The sequence below is a fragment of the Lingula anatina genome, chromosome 2 (assembly GCF_051362555.1).
Source record: "Lingula anatina isolate TDL-2025a chromosome 2, LinAna3.0, whole genome shotgun sequence".
NCBI classification, from domain to species: domain Eukaryota; kingdom Metazoa; phylum Brachiopoda; class Lingulata; order Lingulida; family Lingulidae; genus Lingula; species Lingula anatina.
Genome location: NC_141768.1, coordinates 32483867 through 32510341, shown reverse-complemented (window position 1 = coordinate 32510341; position 26475 = coordinate 32483867). Strand labels below are relative to the sequence as shown.

At 36.1% G+C, this 26475-nt stretch overlaps 1 protein-coding gene across 25 annotated transcripts in view; it reads right to left on the bottom strand.

Annotated features, from left to right (window-relative positions):
• Positions 1 to 1443: 1443 nt before the first annotated feature.
• LOC106180233 (transcription factor 12) overlaps positions 1444 to 26475 on the bottom strand; it is a 61282-nt gene continuing 36250 nt past the window's right edge. For 8 of the 25 annotated variants that reach the window (XM_013564149.3, XM_087005552.1, XM_087005553.1 and 5 more), the window contains 13 exons: positions 18834 to 18912; positions 16449 to 16585; positions 15944 to 16144; positions 14246 to 14324; positions 13862 to 13938; positions 11640 to 11834; positions 9305 to 9377; positions 8786 to 8945; positions 8254 to 8283; positions 7423 to 7500; positions 6909 to 7054; positions 5543 to 5659; positions 1444 to 4231 (listed from right to left, as the gene is read on the bottom strand). In XM_013564149.3, the coding sequence (XP_013419603.2) occupies positions 3771 to 4231; positions 5543 to 5659; positions 6909 to 7054; positions 7423 to 7500; positions 8254 to 8283; positions 8786 to 8945; positions 9305 to 9377; positions 11640 to 11834; positions 13862 to 13938; positions 14246 to 14324; positions 15944 to 16144; positions 16449 to 16585; positions 18834 to 18912 (1833 nt within the window). In that variant the 3' untranslated portion in view covers positions 1444 to 3770. Of the gene's footprint in view, positions 4266 to 5537; positions 5660 to 6542; positions 6689 to 6908; positions 7055 to 7310; positions 7374 to 7422; positions 7501 to 8253; positions 8284 to 8785; positions 8946 to 9304; positions 9378 to 11639; positions 11835 to 13861; positions 13939 to 14245; positions 14325 to 15943; positions 16145 to 16448; positions 16586 to 18833; positions 18913 to 20384; positions 20570 to 25283; positions 25468 to 26475 lie in introns of those variants that run through there. The other 17 variants (XM_013564163.3, XM_013564165.2, XR_015333018.1 and 14 more) reach the window with 17 other exon arrangements.

Genomic DNA, 26475 nt, shown 5'->3' with positions numbered 1-26475 from the left:
AACTCGGGAATATAATATTGCACGTAATCAAATTCACACAGAAGTACTAACGCACAGAGGTGATGGTCGTTCACATAATTGTTACATTTAAAGAAATAATCTGCTCATAGGTGGTAATAAATTAACCTACATTTTTGCTGCTCCAATTTTTTTCGAGGAAAAAAACCAACAAAAGAAGGAGAGGATTAAAAAAGAGGAAAAAAGTTACTTTACTGTGCGACTGCAGTGCGTCAATCTAGACATTTGATGCTCTGGTGTTTAATGTAAAGACCAACTTGTATGGGCCATTCCACAAAAAAAAAGTGAACTTTTTGAGTCACGTCAGTAACTGTTTTATGTGCGATTTTAATTCATGTTGATTTTGTTATTTCTATATTGGATGCTATACAAAAGTTACACAAGATGTGTGCGTCAACTCTATTTGTTTATTATTATTTTCTTGTAGAGTGACTCGTGGATGGATTGATTGACAATGCCAAGCCAGGCTCACCTAACACAATGGCACTGCAATGTCCTCCCATTGGCATTACACATGTACGCAACTAATGCAACATTCACCCAGTCAGTACCTCCTCTGTAAACTAAGGGCGTATTCCCATAGATTTTAGGTCGATCTATCCCCGTGGGGAGTCTCACTAGATTACTGTCAGATAATCCGGCTTAAATGTCCGTCCCGACTACTACAAGCTGTAAGGGGGTAATTAACTTTCGTGCCCGCTCGGCTGACAGCTATTTAGCGTGAACCCCCAAGGAGTTAGGTCGATCTAGTTTGGATCGATCTAATCTCTGGGAGTAGGGTCTAAGTGTGGGCACGGTAATATTTTTACGTTTCAAAGTCACTGTTCGGTAGAGCAATTTATCACTAAAAATAACTTACACTTATTAAAGCAATAATAACTCTTCGTTTCGGCCAAAAAATGAATTTTCCTGGAGTAAACAACAATTTTCCCATACTTACCAATGGTTAATGAATCCATTTTTACATTCAAAGTTAGTCCCTTGTTTTTTTCTAAAATGTTTGGTTTTTTGTTAAAATCTCTTAAGTGATTTTAACAGAGTATAGACATCAATGGAGGTCACATGGTCTAGAGACAAGTTCAGATATCAGAATAAAAGCTATAACTGCTGTTTTTGTGTTAAAACAGAATATATTATATTTCTACGAGTTATTTACAAGGTTTTTATTGTGAAATATAGATCTCATACGAAGAGTTATTATCCCTTTAAGTGAATATGTGAGTACATTACTGAATCCTTAAATCTGATCGGCTCTCACCACGATTTGTAGCGGTTGCATTTTCACAAATAACATTTTATCGTTTATTGGTTCACTGGAGATGCATTAAATATGTACTGTTGCAGAGTGAAATAAGTGCTAGGTTTGCTCATGGGCCTACTAACATGCACCGTGCTGTTTTGTAGATAGACACCAAACACCAATCCTTTCCTTTCAAAATGGCACATTTATTTACTAGATGCTGATATATACAGGAACTCGTAGGTTTGAGTTGTAGTATGTATAGAGCCATTTTCAGGTGTACAAAGTAAGAAAATAGCCTTGCAGTATTCACAAGCACCCAAGGCACTGTTCCCTAGCTCTGTGTGGATACAACAGCAAAAGTTGGGAACCAGGGAAACCTCTCAGTACAAACTCCATGTACAGCTACTATGCCCTAGACATGTGCATCAACACAAAAGAAAAAAAAACAATTTGTATCTTGCACCTTGAATTAAAAATTTATCTTATCAAACTTTAATGTCTGTTCAATGCAAAGAACAATGTAATTTTATATTCATAAGTCACTTTGTTGCTTGACACATTCTTTGTTTTTGAAAAAAAAGTGCTTTCTTCCCATTTCTAAGTATACAATACAAATAACAATGGTATGGAAATATCATTTGTCAATTGTGCTTAAATGTAGATTGAAATTCTCATACACACAAAGCCCTGCAAAAACATGCTTTTCAATAGCTATTTTCACAGACTATGTATGTCTTTTGGTAGGTGTAAGGTGCAAATCTTTACTGTTCTTTATTTTTTTGTAAATTCTGAAGTATCGAATGCAACATATTATTGGTGTACATCACACCCACTTTTATTTCAGCATCTCAATTGCTTGAAATGAAACTACAACAGTAGATCCTGTGTAATGTATACATGGAGTTTGATGAGAATATGTCTTCACAATTTAGTTGAAAATTACTCTACATGCAACATTTACAGGCGACAACAATAATAGCTTTGCATATATCAATTTACAAATTCATCATTGCATATATCTGCAACTTGATTTGATTAACAGAAGTTCATTCCAACTTTTCCTGCTAAACCCAACATGAAAACCAACAAGGCCTTGATGACAAGTCACATTCTCACTAGCTATTCTGTAAAACAGGTCGTAGAAAAAACATTTTAGAGTGCATAGGGCTAAACATAATCCGAATGACAGTAACAGCATGACTTAAGTATTTCTGTCGAAGGTCTACAGTGCCTGGTAACAAAGCAGAAGTTAAGCATTTCATGATACAAATGCTGACTAAACCTATGCTATACTAGGGTGCCTGTACATTGTCACTTTCAGTAAAGTACTTTAAATATTTTAATATATATATATTTATATATGCAGCTTCACAGTATCTCAATAAAATGATATGTGCAGCTTTTTTCAATGCACAAACAACATAAAAGAGTGCTTCATAAACTCATCAACATATCCATACTGGGTAAAAGGGATAAGATGTGTATAGATGAAAAATTCAATATGGAAGATATTTTTTTAAAAACATTTACACTCACAAATAATTCCCCTTTGCAGAGCATATAAAATGGTAATTCTAAAGAAAATGTACAACATGCAGATTGAAGCAAGGTTAATATATATAGTCTTTTCCTGCCAGAATATTGACATCAAAATGCCATACTCTTAGGCTGAATCTCAAGATAAGGAACAACTTGGGGAAGAAGAGAGGGGGGGGGGGGGGGGGGGGGGGATCCTGGGCCAGGAGGGGTAAAATGAACACAACAGGGAAATGTTTAACTCCTTAAACTCTCTTACAACTAAAAAAGAGGGAATCTAAACCACTTACATGGATCAACTGAGTGCTGATTTTTTTTCAGATGATCCATAAAAATTATGACTAAAAATCAAAACTTTTATTTTCTTGGTCTTTGATGAGATATGGTGTTAACAATATTGATGGATTGATGAATTGTTTTCAACAAGGCCACTCTCCACATAACATGCAGTGAAATCTCTCGTATACATTATGCTCAAATTGCATGATTGTTTAGGGCACTAAAGGCATTCATTATAATGATGACAAGAAAGGGGGTATGAACATCGGCAAATGCCAATAAAACTAATGAATGTAAGGCATTTCAATCTAACACTACTAAATGCATATTTTAAAAAGATACACCATACATAACACAACTGTATGATCAAGATTTTCTTATAAAATTAATTAACTGTTTTTCATGATATATGCAAAACAGTAATGAAGGACATCTTCACTTTTTTTTCTTACATACTAATGGAGTAGCATACTGGAGTACTGCTCTATTTACATTAACATAGGATGTCTATCGTTCCAACTTGGTGTGACATCCCACAACTGGAGCACTATGGTTCTGCCTTCCTAAATATACAATAAATATAGTCTAGCAGGCCCCTTAGCCTTACTGATGCTCTTTCAGGACCATCGCCTGTTCTGATTTTGTGTGTAAATTGCCCTTGAAGAAAACCTCAAGCACTGACTACAGGCTGTAATCAAAGTACGCTGACGGAGTGCACCGAATCCACAGCCGAGGTCGTTGGAGGCAATGAAATTAACTCTTGGCTACTAGAGGGCACTGGGCTCGCCATGGCCTGTTCCTGCTGCGACAGTGGGGGTTCTGGAGGCGGCATGTTCTCTTCCTGTGACGTGAACGTAGGCATGTTGACCGGAAGGGTCATAGTCTCTACTGTTCCCACACTGGAACCGAGTGATCCTAAACTACTGTCTGACATTTCTAATCCCTCCCCAGAGTTCATCTCACTCAACATGGCCGTATTGTGCAGGTTCAGCCCACTCAACATGTTGTTGTTGTTATTATTATGTGGGCTCACTCCAGTCAACATGTTGTTATTGTGAGGATTGACAAAACTCATGTAAGGAGGTGCATTTGGAGCATAGGACAAATCACTGGGCAACAGGCCTCCAGCAGCTCTGCGGCGTCTCATCGCATTACCTGTAGGTTAAAACATTCCAGTCAAGCCGTGGGTCTAGAAGGCAATAGATATAAAACAGTGTCAGTGACAGAGAGTAGCTAAACACATCTACAGCTTGACCTGCAAGACATCAGCATTATGTTCAAACAAAGTTGGTCAAATGATGAAGTTGATGCTGCAGAATAATTTCCAGACAAAATTCATGATTTCTGATAAAAAATTTCCACTACTGATTTTTAAACAGTTATTATGTCCATTACTTCCCCCACCCTAAAATCTCAACATCTTGGAACCAAACTCTTTAACAAAAATTTTATCAAACTTCTTCAAGTAATAGAGCCATGCTCTTGCATTTCTATTAAAACATTTTCAGTGAAGTTTCTACCTCAATCCCACTACAAATGAAGTGTTGGATAATTATCCTCACAGTTCATGTCAACAATGTGTGAAATTTTTTCAACAAAGTGTTAGAACATGCAGCAGCATGTTATGTCTTGCAGGTGGGGAGCTACTGTCTACCACCCTACTACAAATAGGACACCTTGAATGGTGGCTAACAACTATCACATTACAACATCTTGCGAACACTGGAAAAATACGGTCAAGCTCACGCTTGCAAAAAATAGCTGAAAATTTCAGCCTTATAAGAGGTTTTGAATGAAATATGTTTTTACTTTGCAAACTCAAAATTTGAAACTTTCAGCCAATGTATTTAAGGATTTGGCAAAAATTTTTATCCTTCCATGAGCCAGGATAGAATTATGAACTGTGTCCATGAATTTTTTCACAAAAATGGGGCAGTTAAAAAGTTACCTGGCATTCAGATTTTTGCTTTCATAATTTGAAGTTTTACCTTTAAAATATCTAAGTCTTAAATGACCAACGTATACATACACACATCCGCCTCCCCTTGCACAATTCTGGGTCAATCCCTTACCTCATGGCTGACATCATGTTTCAAAGACCACATTAGCCAAAATGTAGACATTTTAAAACATTAAACACCATGACTGAACACAACATTTGTTTTATACTACGTGCAGCAAGCTAGGATAAATGTACATATATAATCTTGAAAAACCTTCCCCTACTTCAGATTTGTGAGCACATCATCTCCATGACACATGCACCCAATTATAATCCCATCATGCTTCATGCCCGTCTTCACAATTGCTTGCAACAAAAAAAATACCTGCTTGAAGGGGGGAACAGTCTTATTGTGCCAGCCTGAGGTCCCCAGGACTGATTGCCAGGAAAGGGGGTGGGGGAGGGGGTTGGTGTTTTGGGGGTTAGATTGAAGCAAAGCAAAAAAGCGGTGCACAGTACCTTACCTGGCAGCCCGGGCCCTAGCTGATCCTGGCCCAGACCTGGCGCCCGTCCTGGCATCTCCTCCGCCTTCTCCTCCTCTCTTCTCTTTAAGCAAGCTGCTTTTGGGTTTAAATTACGTTCTGGAATGAGACATAATATCAATGTTATAGTACACGTTCCCCTGCCTCCACATATCATTTTGTCACAACAATACGTACTCTACTGGGTACTCTCAAAGGCAGGAACTAATATGATACTAAAAACAGAATGTTTTCCATTCAGAATACGATGAGGTAAAGTGAAATACATTATACTAAATACTAGGTAAAGAATCACTCAGTTATCTATCATGCAATTCATTATAATGTTGAGCCAAGCTTTACTGTGTCACCCTTTACATTTCTTATTTAATTTTTCTTATTGTTTTGCCTTCCAAAATTGGTGTGTCTTAGGCAAATGATGGCAATATCAAATGTTTTAATTTTTTTCTACATCCATTAAATTGACTGAGGTGTCTTTTGGTGTCTGTTGAGTAGATCACCAGTCCACCTTAGTTTCCCTGGATGTTTACATGGGTACAATATGGGTACAATAAAAACATATTGCTACTCGTTAAAAACTTATAAAATAGAACGAAAGTGGAAAATAAAAGGTGATCAGTAATTCAAGAGGTAGCAACAAAGAAAGATTTCAGAGATTAAGAGTACTCTTTGAAGTGAAAATTCTACACTGCCAACAGGCAGTTGCTAAAAAGAAAAGTTCAGATCAAATGTGATATGAATGAAGCTCTCCTTTTTTTTTCAATATCTTGGGCTTGTGCTCATCATTAGGTAGAATTTGTATAACTGGTGTCTAAAGTCAAAGCCATATATGAAACTACACAACAACAAAGTGGTGTCCAAACATGAATAACATTTTTTTCTCTATATCGCATGCCTTAACATATAATTTGTTCTGTGCGGTGTTGGTCTATTGTAGAATGCACATAAAAATTTGTTGGTGTTTTTTGGTAGGCCCACCTACCTTGCACTTGCTTCTCTAATGCAGTTATCAAAGTTACAGCTTGTTGCAAAATTGATAATTTAGTCTGGGGTTTGTCCATTTGTAAATGCAATGAGCACATGTGGCCCAATTCTTTGACAGCTTCATTGATATCACGGACCCGAATCCTAAGACAAAGAGAAGGCTTATCAATTCCAGCCCATGTACAACCGACAAATCAGCTGTCAAGGAAGTTCTACATCTCAAACCTTAAGTCATACCCTCTGAGGACACTTCTGCAAGGTGATTCCATCACAAAAATAAAATCATTTTCAATCAGGTATGTACTTCCTCGACAGCCGTTTGTCGTTTTTACTTGACTGAGACATGCGATGTCTCAATGGTTACCTCGGACTTGCTGTTCAAGTGATGTAATAACATTAACTGCTTGTTGTAAAATCATCAGCTTTGTAAGAGGCTGACTGCTGCCTGCGTGAATGGTCACCATATGACCAAGTTCCTTGAATGCTTCGTTTATATCTCGTACACGGATTCTAAGTGGAAAAATGGAAAGTCACAGGGGTGTCTTGGATCATTTGAATTAAAACACACACACACACACAATGTGAGATGAGAAGCAGGAAAATATCCTCCTTTCATTTCATTGATTCTGTGAACTGTAACATTTTCAAACTGATCACGTTTTTTCCTTGTAATACACTATGTTCAACAAAGACAATTCCTAAAAACATGCTATACAGGTGGTAAACACAGGTGACCATGGCACACCAATTTCTCCCCGTAACTCACCTCTCTCGAACATTGTTGGCTTGCCTTCGCGCAGTCTGCACTTCTTCAGTGGGAGCGGCAGGACTAAAAAGATTACATGCCAAAATTAATATTAAATAGCGCAGCAACTCACCTTTCCCTCGCATTATTCGTTTGTTTCCGCACACGCTCTCGTTCCACTTTAGTTAACGGATCCTCATCCACATCCGAGCTGAAAAAGAGGCATTGAATAATGTTGGTCTTCACTAGAGACCCTAAAAATTCCACATATTATTTTTTTTATCTAGATGTTAAAGAAAGATGGCACTATGTTACTATTGTTACATTTTGACATTTACAATTAATATACATTGCATATTAGTTTTAAAATGATGCTACCACCATTTCTTTTCAAATTCTTACAAAATTGAAATTACAAGCATTTGAACAAAAATGAGCTAAACCATATAACACTTTCACTCAAGGCAAAGAGACCCTGTCCCAAAACTACCTTTTAATCAAATCAGAAAGCAGTGCATAAAGAAGAAGTTTTTAGTGTGCACACCAAACCAGAAAATAAATTTATTCTGAGACTTAAACCTATTTCAGAATAGTAATGATGTTGTGCTTTGTGCCGTTTGACTTGATGTTGCCCCCACACTGCATCAAATAATTTAGGTACAATACAACAATATCATAACTCTAATAGCAGGGTAAAGAATCACACATTCACTAACATTTAAACAAAGGATGAGTCTTTCTAATTTTCACACTGAAAATTGGCCTGATAACGCAAGGAAAATACTTGACCAAACTTTTCACAACTCCTTTTAAATCATGACCCAAAATTTCATTGAAACCCAAACATCAACCTATGAACTACTAAAAAATGACATTTTGTCAAAATTGCCAAATATTTTGATAGTGTGAAAATTATTCGGTCATCCAGCGTTTGATTCCCAGAGAAATCAAATGTATAACACACCTAGCTCCACCCTCTGTACTGGCATTGGATCTAAAAGATAAAACATGAAGTTAGTAAACATGGGTTCATACAGTTCATATATGCATGATATATCAGGGGTGAAGTGCAAGTTAGTAGAAGCATTCGCATAACATGTGGTTATAGATATTTTTTCACATAGAGGATCTTACTGTGAATTTGATTTCAAATGTTGCCTAATTATATCATATATGTGGAATGATGTGATAAGCTTTTATCAAGACGTGATCTACTTTTCTACAAATGAAGTCATTCCCAGTTACTTTTTTTTTCAACAAAATGGGACAGATACAGTTAATTTTTAAACTGGGATCTCTTCTTAAGTTCACAGGGAGAAAAAAAAAACACTGGGGTCAACATCAAGCCACCTTCACCACAAGACAATAAATCTTTCACTTAATTTTACTCATCTATAACAAAAAAAAAAAAAAAAAAAAAAAAAAAAAAAAAAAAAAAAAACTGGTAAAATATTCTATTAACAAAACAATGAAAATAATAACACCTCCATACTCACCGTGATCTTTTTGCAGGTGGTGCACCTGACGTTGATTTTGATGTGTTGGATGTACTGGACGTAGATGACGTGTTGGCGGTGGCACTGGTGGCATCTTTATTCTCTGACTTGTCTACCTTCTCTACTTTTATATTGCCGTCTGTGGTCTTGTCAACTGAACCTAAAATATTACATGACACCACTTCTTTGACACTGATCCAAGTACTCATAAAATATTTAAATATATGTCAAAACTTTTAAATTAAGTTTGAAATGAAAAATAAATAAATAAATGAAAATAAATAAAATTTGTTAAAAAGGTATGTTTTTAAAGCTTTTCATAACCAAATATGTAAATCAGACAAAATAAAAACATAAAAATTCTATTTATGACCTTGACAAAAATAATTTTTTACTGAACTTTTCACAAAAATTAAATATCACAAACATGCAATCAAATTTCAAGATTAAATAAAAAATCTCCTCAAAATCTGTGGTCAGTCCATGTTTGTTTGTGATGTTTACATCATCACTACTCACCTATGGAGTCCTGCCTCTGCGTGGAGGTTCCTGTTTTGTTGCTCTCCTCTGGCAGTGAGGTGTGACTGCCGCTCTGAAACACCACAAAAACATTCTTTTAAAAGTCACCTCATTATAACATGAAACTTGAGAATGCATACCCTCTTTTTTCCCCCCTCACTTAACAACATCAAGTTTTTATGCCCGTTTGCACCTAGCTGAACACGTACATTTCCCATCCAGCCATAGGCGGAGTAGTAGGCTGGATTGTTCTGAACTTGGCAAGAGCCAGGGACATGTGCTCCCCACGCGCAACCCGCACACCACATTTTACTGCAGCCCACAGTTGTCTAGGTTTGACATCAATCCTCTCGTCTTATCAGATAGATTTCAACATATAAAAAAACATCCAAAGAATCTCTTCTTGGAACCTCAGATCCAACCACAGACCTGCCTGGAGTAGGGACTGAGCACATTTACAAAATGAAAATCCAAGAGAAACTCAAGTGTGTTTCATTCAAGCAGAAACGTGGTTTTTACATAGAGGTGAACTTAACTCTATTACATACAGCTGGGAAAAATTTGTGTTGGGCAGAAAAAAAATGTCGGACTCTCAGGGCTTCAGGTATAACCAAGATAAACAGGATTATAATTAAAAGCAGCCAAAATCCTTTGGTTCATAAAAACAGGTATATGGTGTAAATCAACATGTCCCAACATGGTTTATATTTTCACACACAACCGTCCACTGGTAGGTCCAGTTCTGGTCAACAAATGTACCTTGTAACTTCATGCAATCACCCAGTGCAGTGCCCCATGTAACTCAGCCATAACCAATTAACACTCATTCACTAAGTTGATGCTAACTTTTCAACAGTTCCAGAGCAAGCCCCACCTGGCTTTCTGCTCAAGTTGACTAACATGTCAATCAACTGTACACAGCCCAAAAAACCATCTTAAAAGCAGTAAAAAAATATCTAGAATTCTCATCACTTTTTAAAAAATGCTCGACCATGCTCTTACTTTTAGGATTTTGCCAGAATAAAAAAGACACAGATGCAGGTTAGTGGTGACATTTGTTAACAATCAAATTCTCAAAGCTATCAGTTTCTTTGATTTAACTTGTGCGCTGTTCCTGTGCCGATCAGCTGGGGCGAATTATGGTGGGCACACTGCTTCCATTACTGCCACTACAAACGCCATAGTACTTGAATGTTAAGAAAATATTTTGAACAATTTTGGGAATGCACGGACTGGAGTTCACTGTGGGTGCATACTTCCATTTTTACAGATAACGCCCCTTAGAACTCCCTCCACATTTGCCTCTCATTCTTTCTCAATGCTTAGGTAATTGTTGATGTTATTGGTTACAAATTTTGTAAAATCACTTCCAGGCAAAAGGCACTGAAAACTTTTGTTTTCAATTGTAAAAGGTGCTGAATGTTTTCCACATGAGCTCTCTGTCAAGAGTCGGGTCTGCTGTCAAGATCAATTTCTATTCCCACTTCAACCACCCGTTTACCACAGACTTGCATCTGGTGAACAAATGTTGCTGTGTAAACTAGAGAAATTAACAAATTTCGAAAAAAAAAAAAAAAAAAAAAAAATCCTGCTAGCTTTTCTTTTTAAGGTTTCATTTTTTCCCCCTCAAAATAGATGATTGCAGTTTTTCTACCTCCCTCACATATATTATGATATCCTGTGAGATTGGATCAAGTTACATCCAGTCCCTTACACTTAAAACTATATCTAGACCTTTTTCAGCCCTGCAATTTTAGACTGCTGTAAATCTAAATAAAGATTTAATCTGTCCCAAAGAAAATAGTATTACAGGTTCTATAAGGTATGAACTTTAAGATTTTACAGAACACATTCTGTCAAATTTGAACAAAGGTCTGTGTTTCTATTACTAATATTTTCATTTACTTTCGTCAGCTTTCACTGACAGGGAAAATTTCAGTTAACAATGAGAGGCAGGGACATATAACAAGAAAGACTATAGATCTATTCATTTAAAGACCAGGAGTAAAATATTGCAAGAGTAATTTGAAACAAGTGACGGTACGTGTCAAGTCCACAATAAAACCCTACTGAATCTGTCCAGCTAATTAATGGCTCCAAAAAACCAATTAGGCATTGTGTACAGTATATTCGGCTGTAATTGACTGAAGAAATAGTATGAACATACATTAATATACTGTGTTTTCTCCTTAGGATGTAAAAAGCTGTTTATTTAAGTGTATGAAGTTATTTGCTGCCATGGTGTAGCAAGGGGGTGGGGTAGTTGGAGGTGGAGTATTTCTCTGGGGGTTGAGTATATTTAGGCACCATGAACAGAGGCCATTGCTGTCCTTACCAAGTGTGAGTCCATGTGTCCTGCTGCATTCATCCCTGGGTAGGATCCCATCATGCCATTGGAATGTGGTGGGGGGTGCATCATGCCGGGCATGCCTGGCATTCCTGGCATCCCTGGCATCTGGCCCTCGGCATGATTGCGTAAAACATGTATGGCATCATCTAGCCTATCAAGTCGCTCTTCCATACCCCTTTGCTGGAAACAACATGAAGAGAGATTGCCTCATTATTGTAGACATGAAAGAAGGCACGACTTATCTGGTTTAGAGTTATCTGTGCATGCATGCGTGCCTAGTTAATCTCTTTCCTAAGAAATATTGTGCATGCATGCATGCCTAGTTAATCTCTTTCATAAGAAATATAAGTAATCCTTAGGGTGAAAAAGGCATGGAAACCATAGCTAATAGCTACTGAGAGACAAATCATGCAACTCTATGTATACAACCACTTGGAATTCAATAAAACGTGAAGTCAAATTGATTTTTTTTGTAGACTGTTACTCCCTGGTAATGTCTGTGGAGAAGCCATTAACTCTAAGCCTCCGGGCATGCATTATCACTAACCCATTGCCTGATCCACTGCCACAAAGCAACATCAAGCCACAGATTGAACTGTACATAGACAGCAAAACATGCAAACAGTTGTAGACTTTCCTGCAGCTTGGGATTCTCAATCATTCTAATTGTTGCTTGCCAAAGCTGATGATATATTGTAGCATTTATAAATTTCGATAAGAGACAAACAAAACAAACCATCTATAATATTTGACACAAAGGGGGGAGGTGGGAGGGTTGATGGGTGAGTCACAGAGAAATTGTCTTTCTCACTTCATATGATACACGAATATCTCAAGAAATGAACTCCAGTATCATAAAAAGCATGTTTACAGTTCAAAGTTGACAACAAAGAAAAAAAAGAACAAACATAGACAAGACATGCCTCCCTGTCCACATGCAGCTGGCCTGCAAGCTAAAAAACCAAAACCACAACCTCCACCGAGTGAAGATGTTCAAAAGTTACCCCATCCAAGTCAGTTAAGATGCCATCACCCTCAGCGTGTGCACGGAACACATGTATTGCATCGTCTAGTTGTTCATCATACGGCTACAGTGGATATACAGAAGAGAGGAAGACAAACTACAGTTAGTACAGAGCATGCAACAGTAGACAAGGTGATTAGGTTGAAATGTTGTGTGTGACTGACCAACAGTGATTGGTATGTAAGGCAACGTGAGCCTGCATGGAAGAGTGAGATCAAAGATACATTACCACCAGTGATAACATGCAGACAATACATAAGAACAATATGCTAGGGCAGATTCTACTCATGCATAATAAGAAATAATTTTTTTTAAAAAAAATCTTATTTACAAGGAACATCACTTGTCTTCCCAAGATTAGTAAAATTACTGTTGTTGTGTATGTACAGAGACAGAATACAACTACTCTGAAGAACATATCCCTATCTGTAACGTTACATAAAGCTTGTTCATTAAAACTGTACAAGCCTGTAAGAGCTGAAGTCACTGAGGCCACTGGTTTAACAGCAATTTCATTTCAGAGTCCACTATGCTTTGCTGCACAAGACTGCGTCTTATCTATACATCACTGTCTGACTCTTTCAGAGAGGATAATAATGATACTAGGGTTAGAATGTCATACAATTTCCTTTAAGAAAATGTCACAATCAATAATAAGGATCCTCCTTGAAATAGGTCCACATTAAATCATCTCTTCAAGCCTACATCTAAAACAGAGACCCAAATCAATCAACTTCACACTTAATGGACACAATCATAATTGAATTATGATTCTTCCTTAAGGTTAACTTTTTTCTGTCTGATGTTTGATCTTTCTGGCAAATAAAAGTTGATTTTATGTGTTACCCCCTTTTTACTTTATAGCTACAGAAATGCTTGTTGTACATGTTAATCTGTTTTGATTGATAGAGCAAAGGGTTTCAGTCAAGCAGAACCTGGCAACACTAATCTGAAGTTGGGAGTAGAGCTAGTGGACAAAAAAAGAGAGAAGAGCCTCAGCATTTTAATACTGGCAAGAGCTATATTATTCACTGACTTTGTGGAAAAAATCTACACAGCATGTTTTTCTATGTCACTGAAAACAGAAAAGCTTGGTTAACTTAAAACTTTTATCAACATTAATAAAACAAAACAATGTGAAGTTAAATAAATATGAAGAGTGTAATAAAATGAGAAAACTTACCAGTGAGACTAAAGGACCATCATAATGGGGCGAGGTAGTGGTTTGTGTGGGAGCTCGGGACCACTGACTGTTAGGGCCTAAAGAAGGGGGAAGGAAATCATTGCCAATTAAACCAACAGGATAAATCAAACATAATTTTTTTATTTATCAAACCAAATATAATATGAGTGACACATACAGTGAGTAAATTACAGGAGAGTAAAAGACAAAACACATTTACACTAAAACAATGTAGATTTTTTTTTATTTTAATTTTGTTCAAGTCAAGAACCGGCATCCTTACCAGTGTAACTTGTCAAGAACAAAGGCATTGCAATTGTCTTACCATTACAAGAAATCATTTATCACTGCTTCAAAGTTTTTACACTATACAAACTTATTTACCTGACATTGGGGGCGGTGAGGAAACTGGTGTGGAGGGGTTTGAACCATAACTACTATTTGTATGGTCAGTGGAATATATCTGAAAAAAAAAAAAAAAAAATCAATCATTTAAATCTGAAAAAACCTTTTTTTTAAAGAATATTTTGGTGTTATGGAAAAAACACTACATATTAATGCACTTCGTATAATTTTTCTAATGGTTTAGTGATAGCATTTAAACTGAACTTTTTTCCCTTCAGCTCTGAGTCACCATTGAAATTCATGAGTCATAAAATACCTATTCCAAATTTTCAAAGACTGCATGAGCCTGGCAGCTTTTGTCTACATGTCTTAATCTATTACACTTCCTTTCCCTCATGCTTCTGAATACCTAATCTTTGCAAAAACACTATCGAAAAAGATGCTGCTTCTTAACCTATTTTTGTCCTTAACACCCACAAAGACAAACTGTATATTTATTTCTATGTTGAAAAATAAATTGAAAATGCATGTTTAAAGCACCTACATCATACCAGCATTACAACAAAAATATCTTACCCATCCCTTCCTATGCTGAATTTTTGTGCCAAATTTCAGTATAACTTAAAAAGACATATTTTCTACCTGATAATTCCAATACCCAGGGAACAAAAGCATGGTCCCCGGATCCCTGCCGCTACTATACATCTGCATGGCACGAGAAGCTTGAACAATTCTAAAATTCGACCAACTTTTTCCTCTAACTCCTCAACCACATCAAGCATAAGAAGTGTCTGCCAGTGCTGCCTTCAGCTCTGCTCTGTATTAGCAAATACTGAATTGTTTTCTGTGGTTTTAATTACCTCACACAAGGAACCTGAATTCTCAATGGCAGCCCATTACCCAGGTATAGCATGGCGCTGGTTAGACACCCTCCCAGGGCCACCTTGATGCACCTGCCACGTTCTCAGCCAGAAACTTTACAGCTGGCTTCTAATGATTTTTCTTGACAAACTTTTCCAGTTTTCAGCTTATCCCCCTCCCCTTCTGTCAAAAATCAATTCCATAGTTTCAGTGTTTTACTACGATAGATCTGATAAACTCCCTATCACTCTATCATTGTGATATGTTTATTGACAACTAAACTTGATGGTATAAGCATTCTATCCTTGTCTCTGTAACCTATTGTTTATACTCTCTACAGAGCCAGATTGGTAATCCCTTCATCCATCAAGACAGCTCTTTGACCTATATCTGTTGGGATATTAACCTTAACCTAGCAAAAGAAACCTCCCATATCGATTGCTTTTAGACAATGGTGCCTGAATATTTCATACTTTTTAAACAAATTTGTACAATTTTCCACCTTCAAATGTGTAAGAAAAATATTGACACTGATTGAGTATTAAAAAGGGTTCATAAGAGGTCACGGCAGTGGAAGGTGTAGGGTATTAGATGTTCTTAAATTGCGTTGCTCTCTGAGTCAATGAACTGCTGGCATTGATATTTCCTAGAATATCTATCTTTTGTCATTTATGCAATAATTGGAGAAACAAACAGTTCCTTTCTTTTTTCTTGTAAATTCATTCATCAGTTTTTGCTTTGTTTCTTCAATGTCAGGTCTTGGAAAATTTATCACTTTATTTCTTGAACTAATAATCTATAAATCTGCTTAAAAAATCAATTCAAGTCATAAAATCTTTTTCCCCTAGATAAAAAAAAAAAAAAAAATGAACTCACAGATGCAAGAGCTTTTCCCAGTGCATCCCCGGGCGTTCTGTCCGCTCCTTGGCCTGAGCGCAAGTCTGAGCCGTTCATGTTTGGCGATGAACTGGAGTATGAGGAGGAGGGAGGCACTGTGCCGTCACGGAACGTGGACAGTGGTGGAAGCCCTGATTGGGCCATTATGGCCCCATGCTGAGCTGGGGACATTGTGTAGCCCTGAAAATACAATACGATATAAGATATAAAATACATTTCAAATAAATACTTTCTGGCATAAGCATTGGTTTCCTGCCAGCCATAATTATCATAATAAATTGCCACATTAAACTTTTGATGCTACAAAATTTTCAATAAGTCTATCAGAACAAAAATATCATTTTTCAGTTTCTAGTAAAGAGATAATATTGCATGTTAGATCCATTTTCCAAATCATTAAAAAATTACAACAGTGATCTGCGTTACCCAGCAAAATACCAAAATCTGAATTTAATTCTTTTTGGACTAATTTCAATTAACTTACCAGTGCTTCATGTGGATGCTGTATACTGCTATATGATGTTGGTTGTGAATAATGGGGTGTACTTGGAAGCATGGAAGAAGGATATGATGAAGGTGCTAAACTACCGGAAGGCCAATCTGTTGAACTGTGTGTACCGTCTGAAACAAGTAAAGCAAATAATTTGTAATCATCTCATGACACGAGTTTAAACACGTAAACAGGGAGCGTTCATGCTACAAACAGAATGATTCTTCAGCATTTCTCAGAAATTAGAATATATTTATTTTTTTATCAATCATATACCAAAGAATCTTTACAAATAAACATATTTGCACAAGTTTTATCATACATTTAATTTTTTTATAACTGCCTGATTGTTGACAAATGAATTGTTAAAAATAAAAAACAAGGCAGCAAAGCTGTCAAATGTACAGACAAAAAGCAGGAAATAACAAAATAGGCTACTGTCAATTCTGATGTAAAAGTACATTATGTTAAACTGCAAATTCAACATCAAATTTTAATTATGCTCAACAAGTAATACCAATGTAAGTAAAATGTGTAACAAGCATAAGGTTTCAGGCCCATGAGAGTTCAAGTTCACACTTTGAAAATGTAAAACTTCCAGAAAAAGAAGTCAATTAGACTGCTTTTCCAACTCGAGCTGCATTTTAGTCCTGTGTTTCTTTTTTAAAAGTTTGACAATCATAAGTAATATGGTTTTCCCATGATGGTCATCATGGCAGCAATACCCAAAATTGTGTTTTCTTCTATTTTGATGCAATATTTCATAATGCTTAACAGCATAATGACCATCAGTTTTTAATAATAAAATATACGTATCGTGGATTTTCAGAAAATGTGACTAGCATGGGTCTTCAAGCCCAAGGTGGTTCTAAGTCACACCTTGAAATTGCCAATATGTGAAAAATTAAATTTTCACAAAAAACTGATTAACTGCCAGAAAAATTTACCAAATAGACTGCACTGCCTAATGAAACTGTATTTTAGTCCCATGTTTCTTTCCTGTAAGTTTGAGAACAGTAAGTGACATAGTTTTCCTTAAATGGTCATCAAGGGAGCAGTGTCCAAAATAGGGGTTTCTTCAAATTTTGATGCAATATTACATAATGTTTAACAGGATAATAACCATCAATTTTTAATAATAAAATATTAGTATCATGGATATTCAGAAAATGTGACTAGCAAAGGTCTTCAGGCCCATGGAACTTCAAAGTCACAACTTGAAAATGCCAAAATGTAGACAAGACAGTACTGTTATGAAATGCGTTTATTTCCATTTTTAACACTTTTTTACCATAAAACAAAATTAACATTTTACTGCCATTTTTATATGATCAACTAAGAAAGTTGATGAGATGGGAAAAATACCAATAGAATAGTGTTTAATGTCCAATTTCCTCCATTCTGAGTTTTTGAACATAGTGAATGAATGAATGAATCTTACAAACTGCAATAATATGAGTTTATTTCCATTTTTGAAACTCTATTATACAATACATGATAACAAGCTTACCATCATTTTTACATAATCAACTAACAATGTTGTAAAGATGCAGGAAATGTTAAACAAAGACTTTTACGTATCTTATTAGTTAAATAATGAGACTGTTAACATGCCTAAGAATTGAATCTGAAGAAATGTGAAAAAACAGCATAACTTATAAAATAATGGCCCGATTATGCTGATTTTCGAACTTGACCTGCGTTTTAGTAAGATTGATTACTCCTGTGAGTTTCATGACAACAGGCCTATCAGTTTTCTTTGAAATGTGTTAACAGTGTTGCATATATGCTGAAAAGTGAAAAAAACAGCATAACTACTAAAATGATGGCCCGATCATGCAGATTTTCGAACTTGACCTGCGTTTTAGTAAGATTGATTACTCCTGTGAGTTTCATGACAACAGGCCTATCGGTTTTCTTTGAAATGTGTTAACAGTGTTGCATATATGCTGAAAAGTGAAAAAACAGCATAACTACTAAAATGGTGGCCCGATCATGCCGATTTTCGAACTTGACCTGCGTTTTAGTAAGATTGATTACTCCTGTGAGTTTCATGACAACAGGCCTATTGGTTTTCTTTGAAATGTGTTAACAGTGTTGCATATATGCTGAAAAGTGAAAAAACAGCATAAATTCTAGAATAATGGCCCGATCATGCTGATTTTCAAACTTGACCTGCATTTTATGAATATTCATCAGCTCTGTAAATATAAAGCCAAAAAGTAAAACTGTCTTCCACTTATGGTGTTAACGCTGAAAGTGCACGGCGACGGCGACGGCGACATCGACGGCGACATGAACGGCGACGACAGACGCAGGTGATGGCAATATGTACAGACACATCTGTGTCTGTACATAATAAATAAAATGTCAACTTACCCATAAAGAATGGTGGTTCTCCATACAACCCTGGTTTGGGTGATGTGTACCTTGGAGAATCTTGACCAAATTCTTCGTACTGCAAAGATAACGACATGCTCATTAAATCTAACATTAGTGAAAACTTCGTTTACAAAATTCTGTCTCTCTAAAATTAAATCCTGATTTTATGGCATCTTCTTTCATTCAAATATCAACCAAAGATACACAAACGACCTTCTATAAGGTTTTGAAAATATGTCACAAAGAAAAAATACTTCAGGAAACGAATAAAAATTTGCAACTACTCCATTTCCCCATCCAATACTACAGAGTGGGAGACTGCAGGCTAGAATGCACTCATAATTTGCTCATTCTGCCTTTCTGCAAGAAGATCAAAGGAACAAAAAGTAGGTCTTAAATACTAAGCCTGCTGCAGTGATGAAAAACAGTAACTTTTTTTACTCCAATTACACAAATTTAATAGCACTCAAAGTTTGCTGGCTTAAATGATAGTATTGTAGACCAGAGTAAAAGGGAGTTGTTGCAACTTAAAACTCTCTTTGCTTATTATTTACACAAGAAATCTTGTATTTTCAGAGGAGACAGCGTTACTTCTGTTTGGTAGAGAAAACTATGAAGATTTGCAGGGCTGGTTCCTTTTCAACTGTTTGGACATTAACTAAACAACCCTGTACTGAACATGCCAAAATTTGCATCAGTTTACTTCTTTTCCCCATCCAATTCTCAAACAATTCTTATGCAAAACTCAACACTTGAATATGTGGACCTTTTCTATCTCCATTTCATCAAAATTTACTTGAAAAGTAAACAAAATTAATAATGAACCCTGTGTATGATTATGGGTCAATATCATCCAAATATTCCAGTGAAAAACCCTGCCTAACTGGCTAACAAATATCCTAACAAATAGCACTTTCAAACCTTCAACAAACTAAGCCATACTAATAAAATCACTTGAAAGTTCTTTCTCAGTGATTTTCATATTTACTACAAGAACACAAATGTGCAAACCAACGCTACATCATAACCCACATTGGGACACCAAATTCAAACCTCACAAACAATCCATCCTTTTCCTCAACTTTACCTTAGCAGCATGTTTGCAAGGTTTTGAATACCATCTTCTTAGCATTGTCCACAAAAAAAATGTATAACTATGATCACTCGGACGATTCTCCAGAACAATACCAGTTATGATGTGTGCCAGAACTGACTGAGAGTAGCTGGATCTGTGGACTACCCCATAAGAGTACTGAGTAACCCCCCGACTCCACATGCATACATAATGGCCTTGATTATAGGAAGATGAAGGCAGCATGCAGTTATCCATGTGCATAAATATTTAGATTTTACCAAGAATATACACCTTAAGATCCTACTATTACCTGTGCACATATAATGCTTGTCTATTCTTACGAAAATACAACCATGAGCCCTTCACTGATGTTCATGGTTGAATTTAGAGACTGCTTCTCTTTAAAAGAAACTATAAGGTTTTCCCTTCACAATTCATATCACATCAATTTTGGAATGTGATAGAAATTTTACCTGCACAAATGGAAAGATATAGGAAGGGAGCAGATAAAGTCCACTGTACATGTTGACCAGATATCTGATATGACATCCACTGTCCACTAGGTCCACTTCAGTGAGTGAAGAGAGAGACAAATGTCATCTTGAGGACCAGCACTTCAAAGCCAACTCCCAAGCTTCTAATACAATATGTTGATGACACCTCAGCTTCCTTACACAGTATGTGGTAGTTTTGGATACTTGAGCATGAGGCAATGGCTATCTTGTCCACTATCTTAACTGATCCATCAACACCAAGGGGGGGCATTTCCTTCTCAGCTACAATGGGACTTCTTTCTCACCTCCTTTGTTGTCTTTCATCTACATAAAGCCTCTTGAGTCTTTTTCGCACAAGTAACTTATATTCCAATAGATGAAATGCACGAAAAGTTGAGCAAATATCTTTTATATGAAATGCAGATCTTACAATTTAATCTGGATTCTTAACAATTAATTTTCAATACATTTTCTTACATCATGTTATATCTCTGAGTGGTTTAGTAAATTGACATGACACCTCCTAATTACAGAATGATCCTCGGCTTTCTTCTGCCCTTCCTATAATTAGCTTGCCTTGTCTGTTTGTTCAGCTGAAGACAGATACTAAAGAGACAGCCACCACTTTTTATCATTTCTGGTCAAGGTTTTTTATGAGTCGAGTTACAGAAATGAAATAACACAAAAGTTGTTTGATTGACACAACATTCAAGCATGGAGTGACTCACCCAGCAGCATTTTTATTATGCCAAACACACAAGAAAACCACAAGTTTTACTCCATCAAACTGCTGATGTCTTCAAAACTTGGCGAGCTTTGGTAAAAGAAGGGGCAGACCAACCACATAGAGAACTATGGTTAAATAACATCCAGGTTAACTTAGAGAAAAAAATGTCCGACAATTAAAAATTTAAAAAGTGATGAAATATTTTTTTCCAAATGAATGTCATTAGTGACAGATCACTTTGTTTTGATAAAGGATAAAATGGTTCACTTGTTTACCAAAGATGAAAAACTTCCAAGTAAACATTTTCCTTTATGATGCAATATTGCCAGTTTTTCTTTAAAGTGGAAAAAAAAACTGACTTTATTTTTAGAACAACAATTCAGTGAAGTGAATGTTATGTCTGTGTGAATGTGTTTCACTCAAGTCCCATCCACTGGTCAGTCAAAGGGAAGTTTCTTGTAATATCAGGACTAAATAAACACAACGAAATCCAAGACAATGGGATTTCAATTAAGAAGGTAATTTAACTGATCAAGCCCAGATGATAATGCTGCTCACTGATTGGTCAAAATATATACAAAACAATATGTGATTTGTACTTATTCACATAAGGAATCACCAGTACCATACCACATACCATTTGTATACAATAAACTAAGTAATGATTTTCCAACATACTTAATAAAATTCACCATGGAGTTTGGTGAAAATCATGCTCTGAATTTAACCAAAATAGTTGGCGATGGAATAGAAGACAATGTATTAGTGCCCCTAACAATGAAGAGTTTTTCATCCCTCTCTGTTGTCATGGCAACAAATGCATCGAGCGATTTGCCCCTTAACATCCACTGTTGAAATACTAAGAAATCATAGTAATACATTTCCATCTTGTCATCCACTTCCGTGAAGAGGAGCACAATACTTTAATCATCACAAGCAAACTTATACATGCTAATTAATTTGTCACATGATATGAAGAGAAAAGCTGTTTGGAAACAAAGTGCACGTCTGCAACTCTTGACTTTCAAGGAAATTTTTTCTCTCTCTGAGTAACTAATGTGGGAAAATTCCTTGAGCATTTCTATATCCTCTAAGGTATTTGATCAATACCCCATGATAGCAACCTAAGCCTTTCCCGTCAATACATGTGCAACAGCTGGGAAAAGGAGCTTTGCTTCAAAATTCCCCAGGTAAAATTAATGAAATTGTTTTTCCAGAACAAAGAAATGGAATTATATAAGTCTCTATCTCAGGAAAAGACCATTAACAGAAGCAATGGTTTCGAGGGGAGGAGGGGGGGGGGGGGGGAGTGGAGATTTTATGTGACTAAATTGTTCATTTTTTAAAGATTCAAATCAAGGTATAATTACTGAACAAAAAAGATAGTGACCTGAGAAGACATTAAACTGTTGCTAACAGCTGTTGCAGTGAGAGATAAGCCAGAATGGCTCACCCTTTCAAATATCTCATCTTCTTCATATTCAAGAATGTCAAACATGCTTGTTCCATGGAAGAAATGCAGAAAAACAAAATCTATTTTTCAAAGCTATGAAACATGACAGTTTTACTTTTTTTTGTCAATACGCCATATCTCCTATGTTCGATATTCATACAAATTTAAATCTCACATGACATGAAATCACATAAAATCATCCTCAGTCAAACTTTTATTATTGCCCCTGATAAAATGATACCAGGCAATTCACAATAACTGAGAGTCAGGTGAACCTTCAAACAGCATCAAAATTAAGAATCTAATCCACAGATAATTCAACTTTTCTGAGCTTACATTCTTTGACTGAATGTTAATCAAAAAATTTAACTTGATAATGTTTTCAACAATAGAACTTATCCCTAAGGGACTATCCTTACTAATTAAAATAGCCCACACCTGACATCCCTAAAAAATTTTCAAAACAAGATCTTCTAAGATTTTTTTATCCCAGTGTTACAACATGGCAAAGTTAAAAAGGCCCTGTGATTAGCAACTGCAGTTAAAAGCATTACCCGTGTCAAATTGGCAGTCAAACCAAATTATATATTCCGCACTAAAAAGTGTGAGAAACTTGCAACTTCCTAAAATTTACAAATCACTTTAGTAAAAACCAACAACTGGTAAGGGATGACAAACATTTCACAGATTCAGCCCACAAGATACACACAACTACAAAACTACCTTCATATTACCTCTGTACTCTTCCTATCTGTCCCAGACAAAATAGGGTTCTTTGAAGTTATCTAACCTATTTATCCTTCCTTTACTAAAGGCTCTGTTTTATAGCAAGAGGCAGTAAATCAAGAGACTTTGCTGGTTTTTCCAGATGGCCAGGCCAATGAATTTTCACCTAATAGCTACGTGCAGAAAGCCTGTCATAAAAGTGGGAGTTTTGATCTCCTTAATGGTGCTAAAACACCAAACAAATGCCTGTCCATTGTTACTTTGTAAAACTGAAGGGGCAGTTGGAAACAAAGATGGAATTATTTTGTGGCTGGGCTACACAAAAAGATCAAAGATGGTTGAGCTATCATAACAAATTTGAAGTTTACAGGAAAAGCTCCTTAAATTAATGTACGTAACTTTTTTTTTTTTGATAAAATTGAGAGATTGCCTCCTTAACTGTGTACATAAAGTAACAAACAGTTTGAAAGAAGATGGACATGATGCCAATCCCACTATATATATGAAAAATACAACCCTTTATAGACTATAATGCAAACTTCATGTTAAATCTCCAGTATTTATTGCCTGCACCTCCTGTCCTCCATATTGTTAATTCTACATTTCATATTTTGAATCCATAAGGTAGAAAACGACACTACAGAAATATTCCTTTCTTTGAAATCAACTTCAGTTGTACATTTGCAAATTGTGTTAAAACTGTTTTGAGCATCAATCCAACAAATATTTATTTCTGTCTGGGAAGGACTGGTTGACCACAAGAAAACTGTCCTAGAAGACAACTCATAACATCTGCAGCAACCAACAAATTGACTCCTACTTCCTTCACAGATTAGCCTCCTCTACTATTTTCCTGAATCAAAGCTGTAATATTGCAATACTACTGTATATAATTGACATAATTGTCAGCAGTTTGATCAAAATTTGAAATCCTTTACAAAACACTTTTTATCAGAAATGTCAAATTTTCTAAATGAGGTAATTAGCCATCTCCCACAAGGCTATCTTGCTACAGGAAGTTTCTCATAACACAAATATCCAATTAGAGATCACTTACAACTTTCAACTTTGCACACAACAAATGATGAAGCCAAGTTCAATTTCCAAACACTACTGATAGTTTTACATAATATTTTTCTGACCAAAAATACGAATATATATGTATGTGTGTGTGTGTATAACAATGCCTGGGTTTTTGGGTATTCTGCCTCTTTGCCCATCCTGGAAACTGTATAAGCAAACTCAGTTGGCAACATCTGGTTTGTATCATCTTCCTCCCTGTTCATTGGTACAGAAAGGATATGGAGGAGAAAAATGACTGCAGGGAAAATACCAAATTTATCCAAAAATTCATACACACTAATATAACTAGCTAGACTGAGAACAAAGAAATATCCTGAACTGCAGGATGTCATATTTTCTAGACAAGTATGAACTGCCTGGAGTGAGAGGTAATTCTATACCTTCATTTTCACCATTCAGTGACAAATTTGGAAAGCAACGTGGAGACATGCTGAGAAAAAAAGAGGCTCTTAAATATTTTATACAACCTCAACTTTTTTAATAGGTTCAGTTCATGGGAGCAAACTTTTGATGTTCCACATATTTCTGAGTTGTACACAGTTCTTAAGTGGGGGACTGCATCCTGACACACACACATTTTAAAGCAGAACTCTTACTCCCAAAATCGTAATATACCACAAAGAAAAGTATTCGGCAACCAAGGCACAAGGAAACAAGAACAAAAATATGTGCTGGTTTAAAGGGGTTACTGCAATGAATCATGCTAATAGCGAGTAACTCTTGTTTTCACACCAAAGTTTGGTGAAAACACTCAGAATCTAGGTCATGGCATTTCCCCATTAGCTTTAACTTGTTGGTCGTATATATCGAAAGATGCTGCATAGAACAAACTAACACAAGAAACAGTAAGCCAAAGCATTTCAAATGGTCTCATTTTCTACAGCCTTACCTTTTTGCCAGGCAAATGAGAGGACTTCGTAGGAGACCCCGGAGTTCTATACCAACTCCACATATAAAAGCTTTGGGCACTGCACACAGACTACTACTTCTATACCTCACAGCTCCAATTATCTGGGTCGCATGGCAGGCAACATGGCTGCCAACCATCACTCCAGCAATTTGATAGCAAAGCACTTCCCCAGGACAAAGAGCACTGAATGCAAACCAGATTCTGGGGCCAATTTTGAACCAACCTGGCCCTGTGACATGGACAACTAACTGGTGCTGCTCAAATGTTATGAGGGGTGTAATTAAATATTTATTTGAAGAGGAATGAAGTTTTACTTTCCTGCAGCCCAGAAAGGGAATGGAAAGTAATATCAGATGAAAACTGAAGATGGCTGAGTTTATCAGAAGAATGTATCATATAAATCATGGGGCGGCTAAGTGAAAACGACTGCTGAGGCCACAAGATACCAGAGCATGCAGAGCACAAAATTAATTAAAGATAAAACACTGAATATACAGAGGAAGATGTGCTACCTTGAAAATAGTATATTATGAATCAAAGTATTTTCTAAAGGTGTAATAAGTTATTTTGGATGTTTTTGACAAGATCTAAGAATTATACCCTCCCTTTTTAATTTTTATCATGACAGCATGCAACAATAACACTAAACCACAATTATTCATGACATTGGTATTGAAAAAAGATCAAGTTCTGTAACATTTTTGTATCACCTTCACTTTAACCTAAACTGCCCTATTTTGAAGACAACTATCATATTGAATATCAACTAATACATAATAAAGGAAAAGGTTCCATCAAACATGTATTGCATGTGATAACGTACACACTGTAAGAAAATCCTAGGATTGTTACATATACTTGCAACTTGGAACCCCTATTGCCACCATATACTGAATTATTTACTTGACATCCTTAATGATACAAGAAAACTAAAAATAATTTCTTAACTCACAATAAAACTATAAATATAAGATTTAAAAAAATTATTCAAACTCTTCCTCCAATTTTAATTGCCAACAAACATTAAGCTCGGAGGCTCTTCATAAGAATACAATTTAAGAAATACAAGGAATTCCCCTGATGAGGCTTTGTTTGTAATGGTCGTAGTGAATAAAATGGAGGAAGAGTTTAAATAATTTTTTTTTCGTCTTATCATAAGCTCCCCAGCAAT